This window comes from Prionailurus bengalensis, chromosome C1, assembly GCF_016509475.1.
Source record: "Prionailurus bengalensis isolate Pbe53 chromosome C1, Fcat_Pben_1.1_paternal_pri, whole genome shotgun sequence".
Lineage (NCBI taxonomy): Eukaryota > Metazoa > Chordata > Mammalia > Carnivora > Felidae > Prionailurus > Prionailurus bengalensis.
The window spans coordinates 97,486,006-97,504,142 of NC_057345.1; the positions used below are offsets into that span (position 1 = coordinate 97,486,006).

The 18,137-nt window shown below is 37.3% G+C and overlaps 1 protein-coding gene across 6 annotated transcripts in view; it reads right to left on the bottom strand.

Moving 5' to 3' along the window:
- The window catches only part of PHTF1 (putative homeodomain transcription factor 1), a 91,056-nt gene that overhangs the window by 23,769 nt on the left and 49,150 nt on the right, over positions 1-18,137 (bottom strand). For 5 of the 6 annotated variants that reach the window (XM_043575882.1, XM_043575881.1, XM_043575885.1 and 2 more), the window contains 8 exons: positions 15,952-16,080; positions 15,273-15,545; positions 14,378-14,509; positions 13,778-13,864; positions 10,225-10,380; positions 8,915-9,010; positions 8,356-8,481; positions 7,284-7,803 (listed from right to left, as the gene is read on the bottom strand). In XM_043575882.1, coding sequence (XP_043431817.1) covers positions 7,783-7,803; positions 8,356-8,481; positions 8,915-9,010; positions 10,225-10,380; positions 13,778-13,864; positions 14,378-14,509; positions 15,273-15,545; positions 15,952-16,080 — 1,020 coding nt within the window. In that variant the 3' untranslated portion in view covers positions 7,284-7,782. Of the gene's footprint in view, positions 1-7,283; positions 7,804-8,355; positions 8,482-8,914; positions 9,011-10,224; positions 10,381-13,777; positions 13,865-14,377; positions 14,510-15,272; positions 15,546-15,951; positions 16,081-18,137 lie in introns of those variants that run through there. The other variant, XR_006296712.1, reaches the window with a different exon arrangement.

An 18,137-nucleotide genomic window follows, 5' to 3' on the forward strand; every position in this document is an offset into this window, starting at 1 on the left:
AGAAGACCAAAGCCGGAGGTATCAGAATACCAGATTTCAAACTATACCTCAGAGCTATAGTCATGAAAACACTTTGGAACTGGAACAAATATTGACACACAAATCAATGGAACAGAATAGAGAGCCCCAAAATAAACCAGCACTTATATGGTCAATTAATCTAAGACAAAGTAGGCAAAAACACACAATGGGGAAAAGACCATCTCTTCAACAAATGGTGTTGGGCTGGGGGGCCTGGATGGCTCAGTCAGTTAAGTGTCTGTCTTCAACTCAGGTCATGATCTCGCAGTTCATGGGTTCAAGCCCCGTGCCCTCAGAGCCTGGAGCCTGCTTCAGATTTTGTGTTCCCTCTCTCTCTGCCCCTCCCCCACTCACACTCTGTGTCTGTCTCTCAAAAATGAATAAACATTTTAAAAAATGGTGTTGGGAAAACTGGACAGCCACATGCAAAAGAATGAAACTGGACCATTTTCTACACTATATACAAAAATAAACGTGAGACCCCAAATTGTAAAACGCCTAAAAAAAAAATACAGGCAGTAATACTCTTGGACATTGGTCTTAGCAGTATTTAACCTATCTCCTCAGACAAGGGCAAAAAAAGCAAAACTAAACAAGTAGGACTCTATCAAAATAAAAAGCATTTTCACAGCTAAGAAAACCATCAACAACAAAAAAAGAGACATACAGAATGGGAGAAGATATTTGCAAAAATATATTTAGTAAGGATTAATATCCAAAATATATTTAAAAACTCATACAACCCAATGCCAAGAAAACAAACAATGCAATTTCAAAATGGACAGAGGATCTGAATACACATTTTTCCAAAGACGACATACAGATGGCTAACAGACACGTGAAAAGATGTTAATTGTCAATAATCATCAGGGAAATTAAAAAAAAAAAAAAAAGCACAGTGAGATATCACCTCACACCTGTCAGAATGGCCAGTATCAAAAACACAAGAAATAACAAGTGTTGGTGAGGATGCAGATAAAAGGGGACCCTCATGCACTATTGGTCTATTGTCAGGATTGTAAATTTGATACAGCCACTATGGAAAAGAGCATGGAGGTTCCTCAAAAAATTAGAAATACATAGCAGCACTTTCAACAATAGCCAAATTATGGAAAAAGCCTAAATGTCCATCAACTGATGAATGGATAAAGAAGATGTGGTTTATATATACAATGGAATACTACTTGGCAATGAGAAAGAATGAAATATGGCCTTTTGTAGCAATGTGGATGGAACTAAAGAGTGTTATGCTAAGTGAAATAAGTCATACAGAGAAAGACAGATTCCATATGTTTTCACTCTTATGTGGATCCTGAGAAACTTAACAGAAGACCATCATGGAGGGGAAGGATAAAAAAAAAAAAAAAAAAGAGAGAGAGAGAGAGGGAGGGAGCCAAACCATAAGAGACTCTTTAAAAACTGAGAATAAACTTTGGGTTGATGGAGGGTGGGAGGGAGGGGAAAGTGGATGATGGGCATTGAGGAGGGCACCTGTTGGGATGAGCACTGGGTGTTGAATGGAAACCGATTTGACAACAAATTTCATGTTAAAAAATGAATGAATGAATGAATGAATTAGAAATACAAATATCATACAATCCAGTAATTCTACTACTGGGTATTTACCCAAAGAAAACAAAAACACTAATTTGACAAGATACATGCTCCCATCTTTTTACTGAAGCATTATTTACAATAGCCAAGATATGGAAGCAACCTAAGTACCCAATAACAGATGAATGAATAAGGAAGATATTGTGTGCACACGTGCATGCGCGCGTGCACGCACACACACACACACAAACTGGAATATTACTCAGCTATAAAAAATGGGGGGAAAAGAATGAAATCCTGCCATTTGTGACATGGATAGACCTCAAGGGGGTTATGCTAAGTGAAATAAGATGAACACAAATACATGATTTCATTTAGGTATGGAATCTAAAAGATAAAACAAACAGAACAGAAACAGACTCATAAATACAGAGAACAAAGTGGTGGTTGCCAGAAAGGAGGGTAATAAGAAGATAAGTGAAATAGGCAAAGGGGATTAAGACATACAAACTCCCAGTTATAAAATAAATAAGTCACAGCAATGTAAAGTACAGCATAGGGAATAGTCAATAATACTATAATATATAGTATATATATAATAATAATAACGCTATATATATATAATAAGAGCACAAAGTCAGTAACTTTTTATGGTGACAGATGGCAACTACACTTATGGTGAGCATCTGTAATATATGTAAATGCTAAATCACTATCTGGAACTAATATATCTGGAACTAATATAATATTGTATATCAACTATACTTCAATTAAAAGCAAATAATTTTTTAAAAAGAAATAAAGGACTTCTCTGCAGTTGCAATAAACAAGATAATCAGATTGTAACAAGCACCCTGAAGTAAATGAATAGGGCCATATAACTGATAACAAGGAAAGACAGGGAGCTACATTAGGGTCATCAGAGGAACAGACAGCTGGGCAGCCATTCAGGGGAGAACATAAGAAAATGTATTCTGGGCACAAATGTGATAGAAGAAAGAACTTGGTATAATGGAGGAACAGAAGGAGGCCAGTGTGATTGTACAGTATTGAGGAGTGAAGTTGCAAAAGGAGGCAAGCCTGATAATGAAGGACCTTGGAGGCCACCATAGGGAAAGCCAGGAAGGGCTTACGTAGGAATAACCTAAGTATATAGTTTCCATATTTTTAAACATATTCATGTGGCTACGGAGAACCAACTGTATGAGACAAGAGTGGAAAGGGTTAGCATGTCAACTCAAGTGAAAGTGAAGGAGGCTTAACCTACTAGCAGTGGAAAGGTAGAACTGACACAGTTTGGTGGTGGATTGATTAGATATGGAGGCAAAGAGAGGAACCCCAAGAATAAACCCTGAGAAACTGAGTAAATTTTGTTCCATTTACTAAGATGGAAACAACTTAAAAAACTGGGGGGGAAAAAAGGAAAAAAATATATATATATATTTCATATATATGCACATATATATTTTTCATACACATATATATGAAATACGGGTTTTTGATGTTAGACAACAGATAAAACAGGATAGAGGAATTAAATGAGTTGAGCCCCATGAATGCCCCAGATTCCTCCTTAGAGGCAGTTTCTAGGTTGTGGGGCAGGAAGGGGGAACCTAAACCAAATCAAGCAGCCTCGTTATGTTCAGGAGACACAGTCAAGAATTTGCAAAAGCCAAGACGGCTGGAATTTGCAGGGCAGAGTACCAGAGGAAAGACAGCTGCATCGAGAGGAGAATACCAAAATAATGTGCAGAGAGTTCTTTTCAAGTCTTTAGGTAAGTATTGACCAGCACAATACTTGTTGGGAAATACTGAACAACAGGGAAAGAACTACCAAAAGAAACAGGCAGGCAAATTTTGATCTGGGAAGAGTTTGTGTTCTCACAGTCAAACTGGAAAAATCTCACCTAATAAACAGGGAACTGGGTAGAATACTCAGGAGGATACTGCTTCCATAGGGGAAAATGTAGCCTTGGATTAAAGGCTGCTCTGGCCCAACTCACAAAGCTTAAAAGCCTTGAAATGATCAAACGGTTTCCAAGTAACTTAACCATATTCCAAAACAAGCTCAAGAATATTTAAAAGAATGTAAAAACAACACACACATATACACAAAAATCCAACACCCAACAGTATAAAATTCACTCCCAATAAAAAATTAGCAGGCATGCAAAGAAGAGGAAAATATGACCCAAAATAAGAAAAATCAATCATTGAAAACAAACCCCAAAATGACACAGATAACTCTTTTAATGTCCTTATTTACTATTTCTATTATAAATATATTATATTAAACAAGGTAGAGAAAAGAAATAGCATATTAAGAAGAGGCATCAAAGATAAAAAAAAAAAAAAAAACCAAATTTCCATAGGCAAAAATACATTAGGTAAGATTAACAGCAAATTAGTGAAGAATAAATTAGTGAACTTGAAGGCAAGGCAACAGAAACTATCCAAAATTAAAGACAGAGAAAAAAGACTGGGAAACGTATAAAACATTAGTAAGCTGTGGGTCAACTTCAAGCATAGTATTATGCTTATAAACTGGGAGTCCCAGAAGGAGGTAGGAGAGCATGGAGTATAGAAAATTTAAGAAATAATAGCGGAAATTAAACTATATAAATATACACACATCCAATAAGTGCAACAAACCCCAAGCACAAAAATCATGAAGACCACCACACCAATGCATATTGTAATGAAACTGCACAAATTTGATGATGAAAACCTTAAATTAAAAGCAGCAGAGGTTTTAAAAAATTACATACAGAGGAACAAAGATAAGAATGACAAGAGTTCTTTTCAGAAACAACACAATCCAGAGAGTAGAGCAACAACACTTTTAAAACCAGAATTTTAGGGGCACTGGGTGGCTCAGTCAGTTAAGCATCTGAGTCTTGATCTCCTCTCAGTTCATGATCTCATGGTTTCATAGGTTTGAGCCCCATGTCGGGATCTGCACTGATGGCACAGAGCCTGCTTGAGATTCTTCCCCTCTCTCTGCTCCACCGCCCCCACCCCCTACTCACACTCTCCGTCTTTCTCAAAATACATAAATAAACTTTTAAAAAAACTAGAATTTTATACCCAGCCAAAATATCTTTCGAACATAGAGTCAAAAATCTTTCTCAACAAGGTGGGGCTGTACACATTGCCGAAAGTATTTTGGATTTTTGTCTTCAAAGTACTACTAAAGCCACTAATAGACTCTAAATGGTGAGACTTGCATTTTAGGAAAAACACATTAACTTCTGTTAAGAACAGATTGAGCTTGGGGGCCAGGGGGCCACACATATGTAAGAGCAAAGGAGCATAAAGTTGTTCAAAAAACAGGATAACATCGATTGGGCTGATAGAAGTGGGTATGAAGAATGGTAGACTGATTAGGAAAATATCTAGAAGATAATTATTTGAAGACTTGGTGCCTGGATGTGAGGTGTGAGGAAGAGGAAGGAATCAAGAATGATTCCTGTTCCTGACATGAGCGACTATACTTACATATAATTTTATCTACCTGAAAAATAATGTAAATCAATTATACACTATCAAAACTGTAACTGAAATCCAGGAGTAAACTATTCTAAATACTGCATTTAAACTAAAGAATTCACTGTGTAAAAATGCAAATAAAAACCAAACAGCACTTTTTTGTAGGAGAGTAAGATACAGGCATAAGCATTCTTCATCTGAAATTCGCACTGAGCTCAATCTCGCATTGACACAGTTGCTATTGTTCCTTACAGAAAATAGTAAAAGAATGACTTCTACGAGCCATCTGATGAAACACTGAAGTGCCTTTACAAAACAGTTCCTTCTACAGGCAAATCACTATTATGGGGGGGGGGGGGGTACCTTTAAAAGTAATTATAACTCTCATGAGGCATTTAAAATGGCTGCAAATTTTTGGTAATCCCTCCTAGTTCAGCAACCTCGCTTCCTATGTTTCTATCTTCACAGGAATCTATTGGTGAAAGATTTTTAAAAGGTTTTAAATAGTAACAACAAAGGTTTGTCATGGATTTATAAAGTGCTGCGTACTATTATGTTGTACTAAGTACCTTACATGATAATCTCATACAACCTTAAAAACTCTATTAGGTGGTAGTTATCCCCATTCAACAGATAAATTGAGATGCAAAGAGGTTAAGGAATTTGTCTTACATTATGAAGCTAATAAGTGGCAGAGCTAAGGATATAAAACCAGAGAGCTCTGACCTCAATCCCTGGGAACTCTTGAGAAATTCATCTTTAAACTTCAAAAATCTTCCTGCACATTAGAATATGTGTAACTGGTATACTGATTTTGTGTGGGTACATTCTTTACATGTAATAAGTTTCTAAATTATTTCCTTTTAAAAATTCACAAAAGGGATTAAAAGTATACTTATCATGTGGTGAGCACTGAATAATGTCTAAAATTGTTGAAACATTATAATGCATGCCTGCAAATAACACTGTATGTTAACTGTATTTCAATTAAAAATAAGATAAAATTGGGGTGCTGGGTGGCTCAGTCAGGTAAGCGGCTGACTTCAGCTCAGGTCATGATCTCGCGGTTTGTGAGTTCGAGCTCCACACTGGGCTCTGTGCTGACAGCTCAGAGCCTGGAGCCAGCTTCCAATTCTGTGTCTGCCTCTCTCTGCCCCTTCCCAGCTGGCACCCTGTCTCTGTCTCTCTCAAAAATAAATAAACGTTAAAAAAATAATTTAAAAAAAGATAAAAGAAAAATTAATAAATTCTCATCCTTAAAATGTTCAGACTTTCAATTTGCCTCAAGAAATTCTTCAAAGCAGATAAACTTAAAAAGCAAGAATTATATGTAGACTATGAGAATTTTCATGAACATATGTAGACACGTGTGTGTAACAGGGGACGCTGATAGAGAATCCAAATCATCAAAGGCATAGCTTGGCTGAGTACAGACACCACGGACCTGAAAGTGTGCTGAGGGTTGGCTATGTTAAGTTGTACAACAGGGGCGCCTGGATGGCTCAGTCAGTTGAGCGTCTGACTCTTGACTTTGGCTCAGGTCATGATCTCACAGTTGATGAGTTCAAGCCCCACACTGGGCTCTGCGCTGACACTGCAGAGCCTGCTGGGAATTCTGTCTCCCTCTTTCTCTGCCCCTCCCCTGCTGGCTCTCTGTCTCACAAAATAAATAAAAATAAACTTTAAAAAAGAAGAAGAAAGCTGTACAACAAACCATTAATGCTATCACATAGTACTGTGATAGGAACAGCTCAGACGATTTGTGTGGAAACCATGTTGTATGATGGACATGAAGGACTGCACACACTTAAACTTTCTCGTGCTCAATTACATGGCATGTTATATGCATGACTCATCAACAACTACGCAGTTACTAGGATTAACTTCAGAATTGTTAAATTTTTTTTTTTTTTCAACGTTTATTTATTTTTGGGACAGAGAGAGACAGAGCATGAACGGGGGAGGGGCAGAGAGAGAGGGAGACACAGAATCGGAAGCAGGCTCCAGGCTCTGAGCCATCAGCCCAGAGCCTGACGCGGGGCTCGAACTCGCGGACCGCAAGATCGTGACCTGGCTGAAGTCGGACGCTTAACCGACTGCGCCACCCAGGCGCCCCAGAATTGTGAACTCATTAAAATTTCTCTGTAGCTGAGCAGAAACTCACAATTTAAAAGGTTTTTTTTTTCTCTGCCACAACAAAAAAAGCCTAGAAACTGAAATTCTCCAATAAAGTTATTTTATTTGGGTTCAACCTAAAATAGTTTAAATTTGATCTTTGTTAGAGAAAAGAAATCTCCAATTGTATAGACTTAATAAAAAGTACTGAATTTGCCACTTCCAATAGAGGATAGTTTCTTCATGCTTTGGGCATCTACCATTAGTAACCCAAAAGACTACTTGTAGTAAATATGTCACAGCACTGAAATGCCCAAAATCAATTTCCTAGCTTAGAAAGTTGCCCTTATGTTACCATAACACACAATAGTCTCCTGACTATTCATATTGTTTGAAAACCATGAAAACACAGTTTTTGGCATGCATGCCCAGTTGGAAAAGGATTTGTTCCTCTGAAAACACCATTCATAAGACTAGGCAGAGCTGAGGGCACCTCTGTGTGTGAACAAGCAGGTAGGTATCTCAGGGTTTCTGCAGCCGTCTCCTTCCTTAATGGGTAAGTACCGGTGCCAACAAGGGGAGAGTCCAGGCACATGACTCAGCTTATGACTTAATTTTCCACAGCTAAGAAAAGAAAATCACCAAAATAAGTTAGTTTTAAGACAAACAGTTGGGGTTTACAGGTCCACTTACATGACTATGAACCAAGAACCCTTTACATAAGAACAGCAGCAACTCTAGAACACCATAGAGGAAAAACCATCTAACAATTTCTAGGGTCAAAAATGACATACTGCAGTTCATGGGTTTTGGGTATGCACTCATTCTGCCTCTCAGAGGCAGACCCTTCCTCAGCCCGTGCTGTTAGATTAACATGAGATTCAAACTTGATTTTTCGTTCAAGAGCAGTCTATTGTACTTGTGTCAAATGAGAAAACTTAAGCTAAGAACTTAGCCCGTGCACCGCCATCAAAACGTGTATTTCTTTACCTGAAGAGTTATTTCCACACCAGTCCCCTAGTCTGTCTGTCTCTCTCTCAATCACAGATGCGCACACACATGCGTACACACACACACACACACACACACACACACACACACTCACAGGGTGAAGAGCAAGGATTATTATATTTAGTAAGACTAAAGCAGATGCCACAGAGTACTAGTCACACTTACTCTTATATTAAATCCTAGAAGATCACTTATAACACCTGAGACAGCAGAAAGGATAACTACTCGTGTGATATTGTAGATTAAGGGATTCATTGTCAGTCCATAGAGTCTAAACGGTGTGTCCAGCTCCTACAAAAAACATGAAAGAATGGAGATGAAATACATGGCCTATCGATGGCCACCAGTGATTTCTGGGCTGGTTTTTAGGTCTTGGGTACGGATGAGTGTGTAAGGCCTTCCTTCATGTTCAACAGCTGCTTTCAAAAGACCTATAATGGACTCTCACCTACTTTCCACTAGCTAAGTGTTTAAAGGTGGGTTCAAGCAGTATGTTGTGAATTTTTTTTTTAAATATAATTTGAAAAATGTGACAGACATCAGCAATCATCAGAACCTGGATAACAAGATGGGAAATTTTTTCTTACATAGTCAGGAACCCAAAACTATCAACTTGACATTGTGAATGTACACAGCCCAGCAGCCATCTGTTACGAGGGTCTTCTCCAATAAGTACAGCATTGATTTAAGTGCTAGTGAAAGTAGATCACAGGATATTACTTACTTTCAATAACTTGGTGGACAGTTTTAATACATTATTTACTAGAGTGAGCTGTTCTTTCTTATTAGGCTTTTTTTCCATCTTAAGATATAAATTAATCTAAGGAGAAAAAGAGAGATCAAGGCAAATGTCACAGAAAAAGATACACTGCACTAAGTTTGGCAGATTCGAAAGTAATATTTTCAAATAAAATAAATTTGAAAATTCCTGCAGTTATTTCTACAAAACACATATGTCACATACCCTACTCTCCAGACCACGCAGTCACATCTGACAAAGAAAAGCCAGTTCGTGAATAAAAAAAAAGTAGGGGCGCGTGGTGGCTCAGTCGGTTAAGCGTCCGACTTCGGCTCAGGTCATGATCTCACAGTCCGTGAGTTCGAGCCCTGCGTCGGGCTCTGTGCTGACAGTTCAGAGCCTGGAGCCTGCTTCGGATTCTGTGTCTCCCTCTCTCTCTGACCCTCCCCCGTTCATGCTCTGTCTCTCTCTGTCTCAAAAATAAATAAACATTAAAAAAAATTTTTTTAAGTAAATATGAAGCAATTTAACTATCAAAACAATGAAAAGTGTAATGTTAATTATAACTTAACAGTTAACATGTGAACTTTTTAAGTTCAAAAGCTCTACCTACTCATTTTGGTGACACCCACATAATATAACATCCTCATTAAATATTAATGAAACATAAGAAGAAAGCTGCTTTTAACTTGTTAATTCTTTATTTTTTTCTCCTATAGGAAATATTCTCCCACTATAATTCTCAGGCAAAAGAAGAAAATCTAATGATACCAAATGTATTTATGTAAAACTTATGGATAACCATGAAATCAAAACCAAAACAAACAAACAAAAAAAAACCTTTATACTACTCTATCTTTATAAGAAACATTTCCCAGTCTTAATATCTATTCCCATACTAAAGAGAAAGTATTTTCTAAACTTTGAATGTATGGCTGATACAGAAGAAATTCAAGAGCTTATTAAAAACATGCTTAAATGACAAGTACTATAAAGATCTAATACTTGATGCAGAATATGAGACTTAAAGCATGCTCCATTATCAGGAATAAAGATACCTTTATAATATACAAACTACTTTCAATCCATTAGATCTTAATTCTTACAATCCTGGGAGCTGGTGGGGAAGATTATAAACCCTCATTTTATAAGGAGGAAATAATTATATAGTAGCAAAGTCACCTGTAAGGTCATATAGCTAGAAAGTGCTAAATCTAGACTCAACCCTGAATCTTCTGCACAAATCTTATGCCATCTCTAACCACAGAACTAAATTAACAAGGACCAATCATTACCTGTTCCGTAAGTAATATTGAAACATTGCTGTATTTCTTATTGGTTTCAGACCCCAATGAGGCCAGACGCAGTAAGAAAAGTAGTAAAGCTGTTTCCCAGATCAAAAACTCCCAATTATAAGCATCATTCAGGAAAGTTTTATGCCCTTGCAGAACCTATACAAAGAACCGACAAAAAGTTAGGTTTTTCATTTGTCTCAAAATCTATAATTACTCCTTTACTCTAGCAACTTAAAAAGATTTACAAGTTACTAATATTTTATACTCAAAGCAGAATTTTAATACTCATATAAAGCCTTATCTATTTAACTAATCCCTACCTATTTCTCTAGGTTTCCTAGACTTTTTCCAGACAGCAAAGGAGGAAGTAGCAAAGGAGGAAAACATAGAAGTAAAATCAGACAAACACATTTCCAGCCTTTTAACCACTCATGTGCCCACTCACAATTATATGGTGACCATTTTTCAAAGTGTTAAATTCGCATTATCACTAGTCGGCCTTCGTAAGACATGTGGCCCATCCTACTGGTATGACTTGAAAACCCTGAGGATCAATTCTTTACTCCATTTTAGGATCCAAGTAACAACAGCAGCAGCAGCTACCATTTATCAAATGCCTATTATTACATGTCAAGTTTGCTAGTAAAAGTTGTGTTTTTTGTTTGCTTCAACATTTACTCAAGCCAGCCTGAGGTAAAATGGAACACACTGGAAAATATACAGAGAATCCTCACAGAAACCAAATGCTGGCCTTTTGAAACCAGGGAGTCACAGCGCAGCTCCCCTGTCTGTCTCTCTTCCTCAAGGGCCATTTGGGCTCCCATCTCCACTCCTCTTAGTTAATTCTGTTGCTTTGCATGACCCTTGTTTACTGCTCCCTGCAAGTTTGGCTTGCTCCAGCTTTGGTTTCCCATAACACCCTACTGGCCCCACTGACCCCTACTGACCCGCTCTTCTCCAAAGGCCACCAGTGATATCTCAGGTTTTCAGTCCCAATTTCTAAAATTTCTAAATTCTAATTTCTAAATTTCTAAATACGTTTGGCTTAGTCTGGGTCAGGTGTTCACCCCTGCCAATGAGTTATAACTAGAGTAGGAAAGTAACAGTTAGTAGCAACCTGGCCCACCTCTTCAGCAGGGTGGTTTGTTGTGCGGCAATATACAACACACAAACCACAGCCAAGCGGCTATAAAATCAAACACAAAGAAAAACTCTTAAAACCAGCCAGAGAATGGGTGCATGGGTGTCTCCGCTGGTTAATCGTCCAGTTCTTGGTTTCAGTTCAGCTCGTGATCTCATGGTTCATGAGTTCGAGCCCCACATCGGGCTCTGCACTGATGGTGCGGGGCATGCTTGGGATTCTCTCACTCTGCCACTCCCACACATGTTCTCTGTCTTTCAGAATAAGTAAATTTTAAAAATTGAAAGAAAAAAAAATAAAAAAAAACACCAGAGAAAAAGGACATTACCTTTAAAAGAGCAGCAAATAAAACTAACAGCTGACTTCTCAAGATAAAACATGGAAATCAAAAGGTAACAGAATCCCAAAAGTATTGAAAGTAACTGGCAACCTAGAAATGCATACTCAGTGAAAACATCCTTTAAACAAGAAAGCGATAAAAGACATTTTCAAACATACTAGAACAGAATTCATAACCAGATTCTTCAAACAGGAAGAAAAAAATCCCAGAAAAAAACACAGAAATGCAAGAACTAATGAAAAGCAATGAAAAGGGTAAATGTGTAGGTAAATATAAATGAATAACTGAATACAAAAAATAATCATTATATCTTGTGGGTTTAAAACATATGTAAAATTTGGGGTGCCTGGCTAGCTCAGTCAGTAGAGCATGCAACTCTTGATTTCAGGGTTGTAATTTGAGCCTCACATTGGGTGCGGAGCCTACTTAAAGAAATAAGTCAAATAAATACAAGAAAATATATGTAAAATTTTAAGTAAGGATACTAATAATGGGCGAATGGATAAATGAGATAAAGTGTTCTAAGGTCCTAGCATTATCAAGGAAGCAGAAATTAATAATTTATTAGACTATAATAAGCTAAGGATGTATGTTGCAATCTCTGAGGTAAAAGCACATATAACAAGTAGTGAAAGAACATATAACACATTAACAAAGAGGATTAAATGGAATATTACAGAATACTTGATTCATAAAAGATGCCAGAAAGGAGAGAGAAAGAAAATTTAACAGGTAGACCAAATAATAAATAAACAGTATTTGTATCTGTGGTAATTACATTAAATGTAAATGAGCCAGACAATCTAAAACACTAAGACTGTGAAGCTGGATTAAGGAACAAACAACCAAAAAAAGGATATGCTGATTACAGAAGCCATGACTCAAATATGAAGACAAAATAAATGAAAGGGTGGACAAAGATATAATGTGCAAAAACGAATCAAAAGACAGTTGGTGTGGTTAAATTAATATCAAATAGAGCAGACTTTAAGTTAAGAAACATTAGAATCAGAGACATTTCAAAAGGTCATGAAAGATTAAGCCTGACACTTTTCCAGGTTAAAAAAGACTAAAGAGGGGTGCCTGGGTGGCTCAGTTGGGTAAGCATCTGACTCTTGATCTCAGCTCAGGTCTTGGATCCACCATCACAGTAGACGTGAACACACCTCTGTCAATGGTCGACAGAATAAGCAGACGAAAAAAACATGAGTAAGGATATAGAAGATGCCGCAATGGAACAAATAAACTTGGACTAATTTACCTAGCGAGGACATTGCTCCCCAAGACAACAGAATACAAGTTCTTTCAAAGTGCTGATGGAGATTTAATGAAACTGACCATATGCCAGATAATAAAGCAAGCCTCTACAAATTTCAAAGGAGTAAAGACATTCAGAATACGTTCTCTGAACACAGTAGAATTAAGTTAGAACTCAATAAATGGAACATTACAAGCTACGGCTATAACTTCTTGTAATGAAGAAAGCACAGAAGTACCCCCTTACCCCCAAAAAAAGGTACAGGGACCCATCAAAAGTATGCAGGAAGGGGCTTCAAGGGTCTCCCACTGGCCAAATCTGGGACAATTTAGACATCAGAACAAATAGAGTAAATAGATTATACCCAATAGATTTACCCAAATAGGCTATAATCTATTGGGTAAAAATCAGAATATATGAGTCCATAATGAAACCAAGAAGAAACAAAGGAAAGGTCAACCACAGAGTGACAACTAACAGATGTGGAAGCAAAGATGGTGTTAGAAAAATCACTATTTTGTAACCCTCGTGGTATGGTAGCTTTATTATCAAAAAATGCCAACTAAAATTAGAGTCATCTTAGAATCTTAAAGGATTCAGAATTATTTTATTCTAATTTCAAAAGTAAGTAAAATTAAGTATTCAAAATAGCATGCTGGTGCCTTGATCCTGAGAAATAAATTTCTGTCATACACACACACGCATGCACACACATGCACACACACACACACACACACACACACACACACCTAAAACAGATAGTGAACCTTATTAGAATTTCCGCTTTTCATTACAACAGATATGAAATGTTTACCTGGGCACAACAAATGAAAGCAATGGAAAGCGTCAGTAAGAAGACTGAAGATACGACGACATCAACTGAGCGCTGTGGACCCCGTCTCTGTGGAGTGAGACATATAGGTTAATATTTAAGATTACACTTAGAGACAACAGTGGCCCTCAAATCATTCACATTCTGAGTTTTACAACATTAATGTGAAAATAAATGTTTATAAGAAGTTTCTAGCCCAGTATTTTAACATAGTTCGGACACGTTTAATTTTAAGCATTGAAATTCATGCTGTTCCAAGTTAAGGCTGTGAGTTATTCACGAATGTATTTTCAGCTAAAATATTTTCCAAAAAGTCAGAAAAAGATGAAATTTTCAACTTATCGCTCTGCCCTAGGAATTTAGATTTTCTTTTCCCTTCCTAAGCTCTCATTTACTCACCTCTAACAGCTTAGCAGATAGATCATTTTCAACTTGCTGTCCAGCACGTCTGTCTGTCAGCCACTGATATGATCTGTCTGGTTCACAGAACTACACTACCCATTGAGTATCTGCTGCCAGAAATTTCAGTGAGCATGCTTTCTGCATATTCCTGCACATATTCCATCGTCAAATGAAACTCACCTTGAGAAAGGAGCGCAGTGATAACCATATCTTAATATTCTCCACCTTTTTAAGTCTGAAATGAGGTATTTCATATTTCCTAGCCTTCCTGGCAGAAGTAATATGGCTGAAGAGTTTTGCAAATAAAAATCTCTAGAGGAGGTTTAAAAAAATCACAAAGTAAAATATACATGTTTGTCTCTGAGTATATGTTTATATAATTGTAAATAATATTCCCATATATTGGAAGCATATAAAAAATAATAAACAGATGAAATTCTAATCACTGATCACTTAGACTAAGCTAATAGCTCATTATCCTGTTACTTCCAAATCATATTCTATAGTAATGTCTTTGTATATATGCCTTTGTAATATGGTACACTTGACATTCTCAAGGAATATTCTTTGGAGACCTTTGTGAATCCCCGACCTCATAAACAAAATTGTTTATCTGAATTCTGGTTTAGTTCCAAATTAAATTTCCATTCAAAATCACATTCTTTTGGACATGAAGACATATCAAGTCTCCAATTCTTCATTCTTACCGAAATTCAATGCATTTATTTCTCACTTAACCATTGCCTACAGAAACATTTTCACTTTGAGAATTACTACATATGTTATGGGCAAACAAGTGCAGTATTGAGACACAGGTGCTGTGCAGTCAGCTAGGCTCACTCTCTGCCTAAGCCACTTATTCCTACCCGTGAGCTCACCGAAATCTCAGATTACAACATGTTATTTGTGATTAATCGATATCACAAGTGTTAAACCCACAAACACCAAAAGTTTGCTCATCAATCCTTCATTGTCCACATTAACTTCTGGAGAGAGAACAAATCAATAGAACAAAAACAACTCGGTGGAATATCATATACAAAGGCAGAGGCGAGAAACTTAATTTTCTACTGACCTGTTTATATGTTCTTTCCGCCACACACATCATGAAAAAAAAAATCCAAGTAAGACACAATCGTTCAAAAAAATTAATCATAGACAAAATAATAATAGGTGTAACAGGTGGTGCCCCACAAAAGAGAGTCATGATCTCCTCAGCTGAAATAGACTTTAGCTGGTCAAAACTCTTCTCACGGAAAAGTCGATGTAAAAAAGGGAAAAATGCTAATCCAATGGTGACGACATTTCCCAGCATCTGATAACCTACTCCTTGCTGATACGCATTAACCTGGGAATTAATTTAAAACGTCGCATCGTTATTACACAGTTAAATGGAGTTATGAAGCAGTTTTTATCGACTACTATTTAGATTATTAAAAACGAAATCTGTTTCGAATCTAAAAGAAGTACAAAGAAAAATGACGTATAGATTTATGACTCTTAGATTTTATTAAAAATTAGGCTTAGATAAGGAACATTCATAGAGTATACTTGAATAACTGATCACGTTCAGAGAACTTTGTAACAAAAAAAATATATACTACCAAGTAAAGACACTAACCACAAAAATTAAAAATATATATATAGATTCGTGTTTCAAAAGCAGAGTCAGTGCTTTGATCACTGAATAGAGCCAATGAACAGCTGATCATAAACAGGTTTTTCAAAAAATCTGAAAACTTATGAAACCTTACCCTGCTCATGATGATGCCACTTATTTCCAACACAGACATATCCATCTTTTTGCACTCATTCCCTTCCCAGATTATTGCACTAACTCGATCAGAGGCAGGACTTGAGTTCTGAAGCCAGAATAAGTGGTTCTAAAAAGAAAAATATAAAACTATTTTCATCCACCCTTCTTTCTTCCCTCAGTTAGATTTTCTCCCCATTGTCCAGCTCCCAGGCCACATTTGCCAGTGTTAGACCTCATCATTCTATTCTCTCCTTCACAGAGCTCAATACCAATGACAAACCTCCACCATGCTGATCTCTGGTCCTTTTTGATTCACTAATACATTTTCTTACCTAGAGAGAGGCTAAATGTCTTCTGTAATGATGGAAAGTAGGATTCCATGATCTCCAAGGTGGCCTGGCTTCCCTCTCTAAATGTGTGGAAGTGAGGATAAGCTTGGTGTATTCATGGCATGTTAAGAAGGAAAGTATTTCTAGAGCAGCATGACTATACTGGAGGTAGCAGGAAATTAGCTAGGAGAGCTGCTAATAGGCCTTACAAGTTGCATGAATAACTGAGGAGTTAAGCCTTTCTCTGGTCTAATCAGGACACAGAAAAGCATAAAAAACTCAAGAGGACAGGGGTGCCTGGTGGCTCAGTAGGTTAAGTGTCCGACTCTTGGTTTTGGCTCAGGTCACGATCTCACGGTTCATGGGTTTGAGCCCCAGGTCGGGCTCTGCGCTGATGGTGTGGAGCCCGCTCGGGATACTCTTTCTCTCCCTCTCTCTCTGCCCCTCCCTTGCTCATGCTCTCAATCTCAAAATAAATAAACAAACTTAAGAAAGAAACAAACAAACAAACAAGCAAATAATCCCAATGGAGGAGGGAAAGCACTTAAAGGATTTTAAAGGGAATGGCATCATTCCAGCTGCAGCATGGAAAAGCAAAGGGAGCAGGCCCACACAAGCTGCTATAATGATCCAGATAGCAGCCAATGACGGTCCACCCCAAGCAGGGGAGACACAAGTAGACAGACACAGATATTCAGTGGAGTCAAGAGGACATATTAGAAACACACTAGAGAGGGTGGGGTCAAGAACCACTCCAAGGACGGGGCACCTGGGTGGTTGAGTCGGTTAGGCATCCAACTCTTGGTTTTGGCTCAGGTCATGATTTCATGGGTCCGTGAGTTTGAGCCCCACATTGGGTTCTGTGCTGGTGGCACAGAGCCTGCTTGGGATTCTTTCTCTCTCCCTCTCTCTCTGCTCCTCCCTGACTCACGCTGTCTCTGTCTCTCTCAAAAGTAAATAAACTTAAAAAAAAAAACAAAAAAAAGTAAATAAACTTAAAAAAAAAAAAAAAAAGAACTACTCCAAGATTTCTGCCTTAGGCGGTTAGTGGTGGCATTCAAAAATATGGGGATAAAGGAAGAACAGGATGGATAGGGTAATTGGGAAATGATGAATTCCTTTTGATATGGTTTCATGTTACCTAATTATGCTTATATATGCCCTAAAATTATACTGAAAATCCCAAAAGTGCAAAGGAGGTCAAGATTATCAGGATGTCATGTATAACTACTGACGGCTAATGTAATTTAGATGAATCTTCAGACTAAATGTAAAGAATATTTAGATTCAAACTTTGACAGCAAAATTGAAAGAAGCTTAAAGCTTTAACAAGAAAATGTATGTTGTTTCTGGTTAGTTTTAAAAAATTGTATACATTTAATGAAGCAGGATTTTTTTATGAAAAATGTGTAACCTAAATCAATGGTATCCTAGAATCAAGAAAATTCAATGATTAAACAAATGAATATCCAGAATCCAGTATTTGTAGATCACTGTGGAAATATTTAGCCTAAAGAACAACAAAAAAAGGAAGAATCATGATCATTGTCACCAAACATCTGAAATGTTGATTTGAGAATCACTTCTTAACCATTCAATCTATCCAGCAGTGGAGAAAGCTCTCTCATGAAGTTAACAATCACTCTGGCTCCAGAAGTACTTACACAGAGGCCACTGATAATCTGATGGCAATACTAATAATAATGCTAACATTTATTAGGTGCTTACCCTTTGCCAGACATTGTGCTAAGCACTTTAAATTTTCTCATTAGATATATCACAATAGTCCCAAGAAGGAGTCACGATGATTACCATGTAAGAATTCCTACATTGGTTGGAAGGTTCAAATACCTTC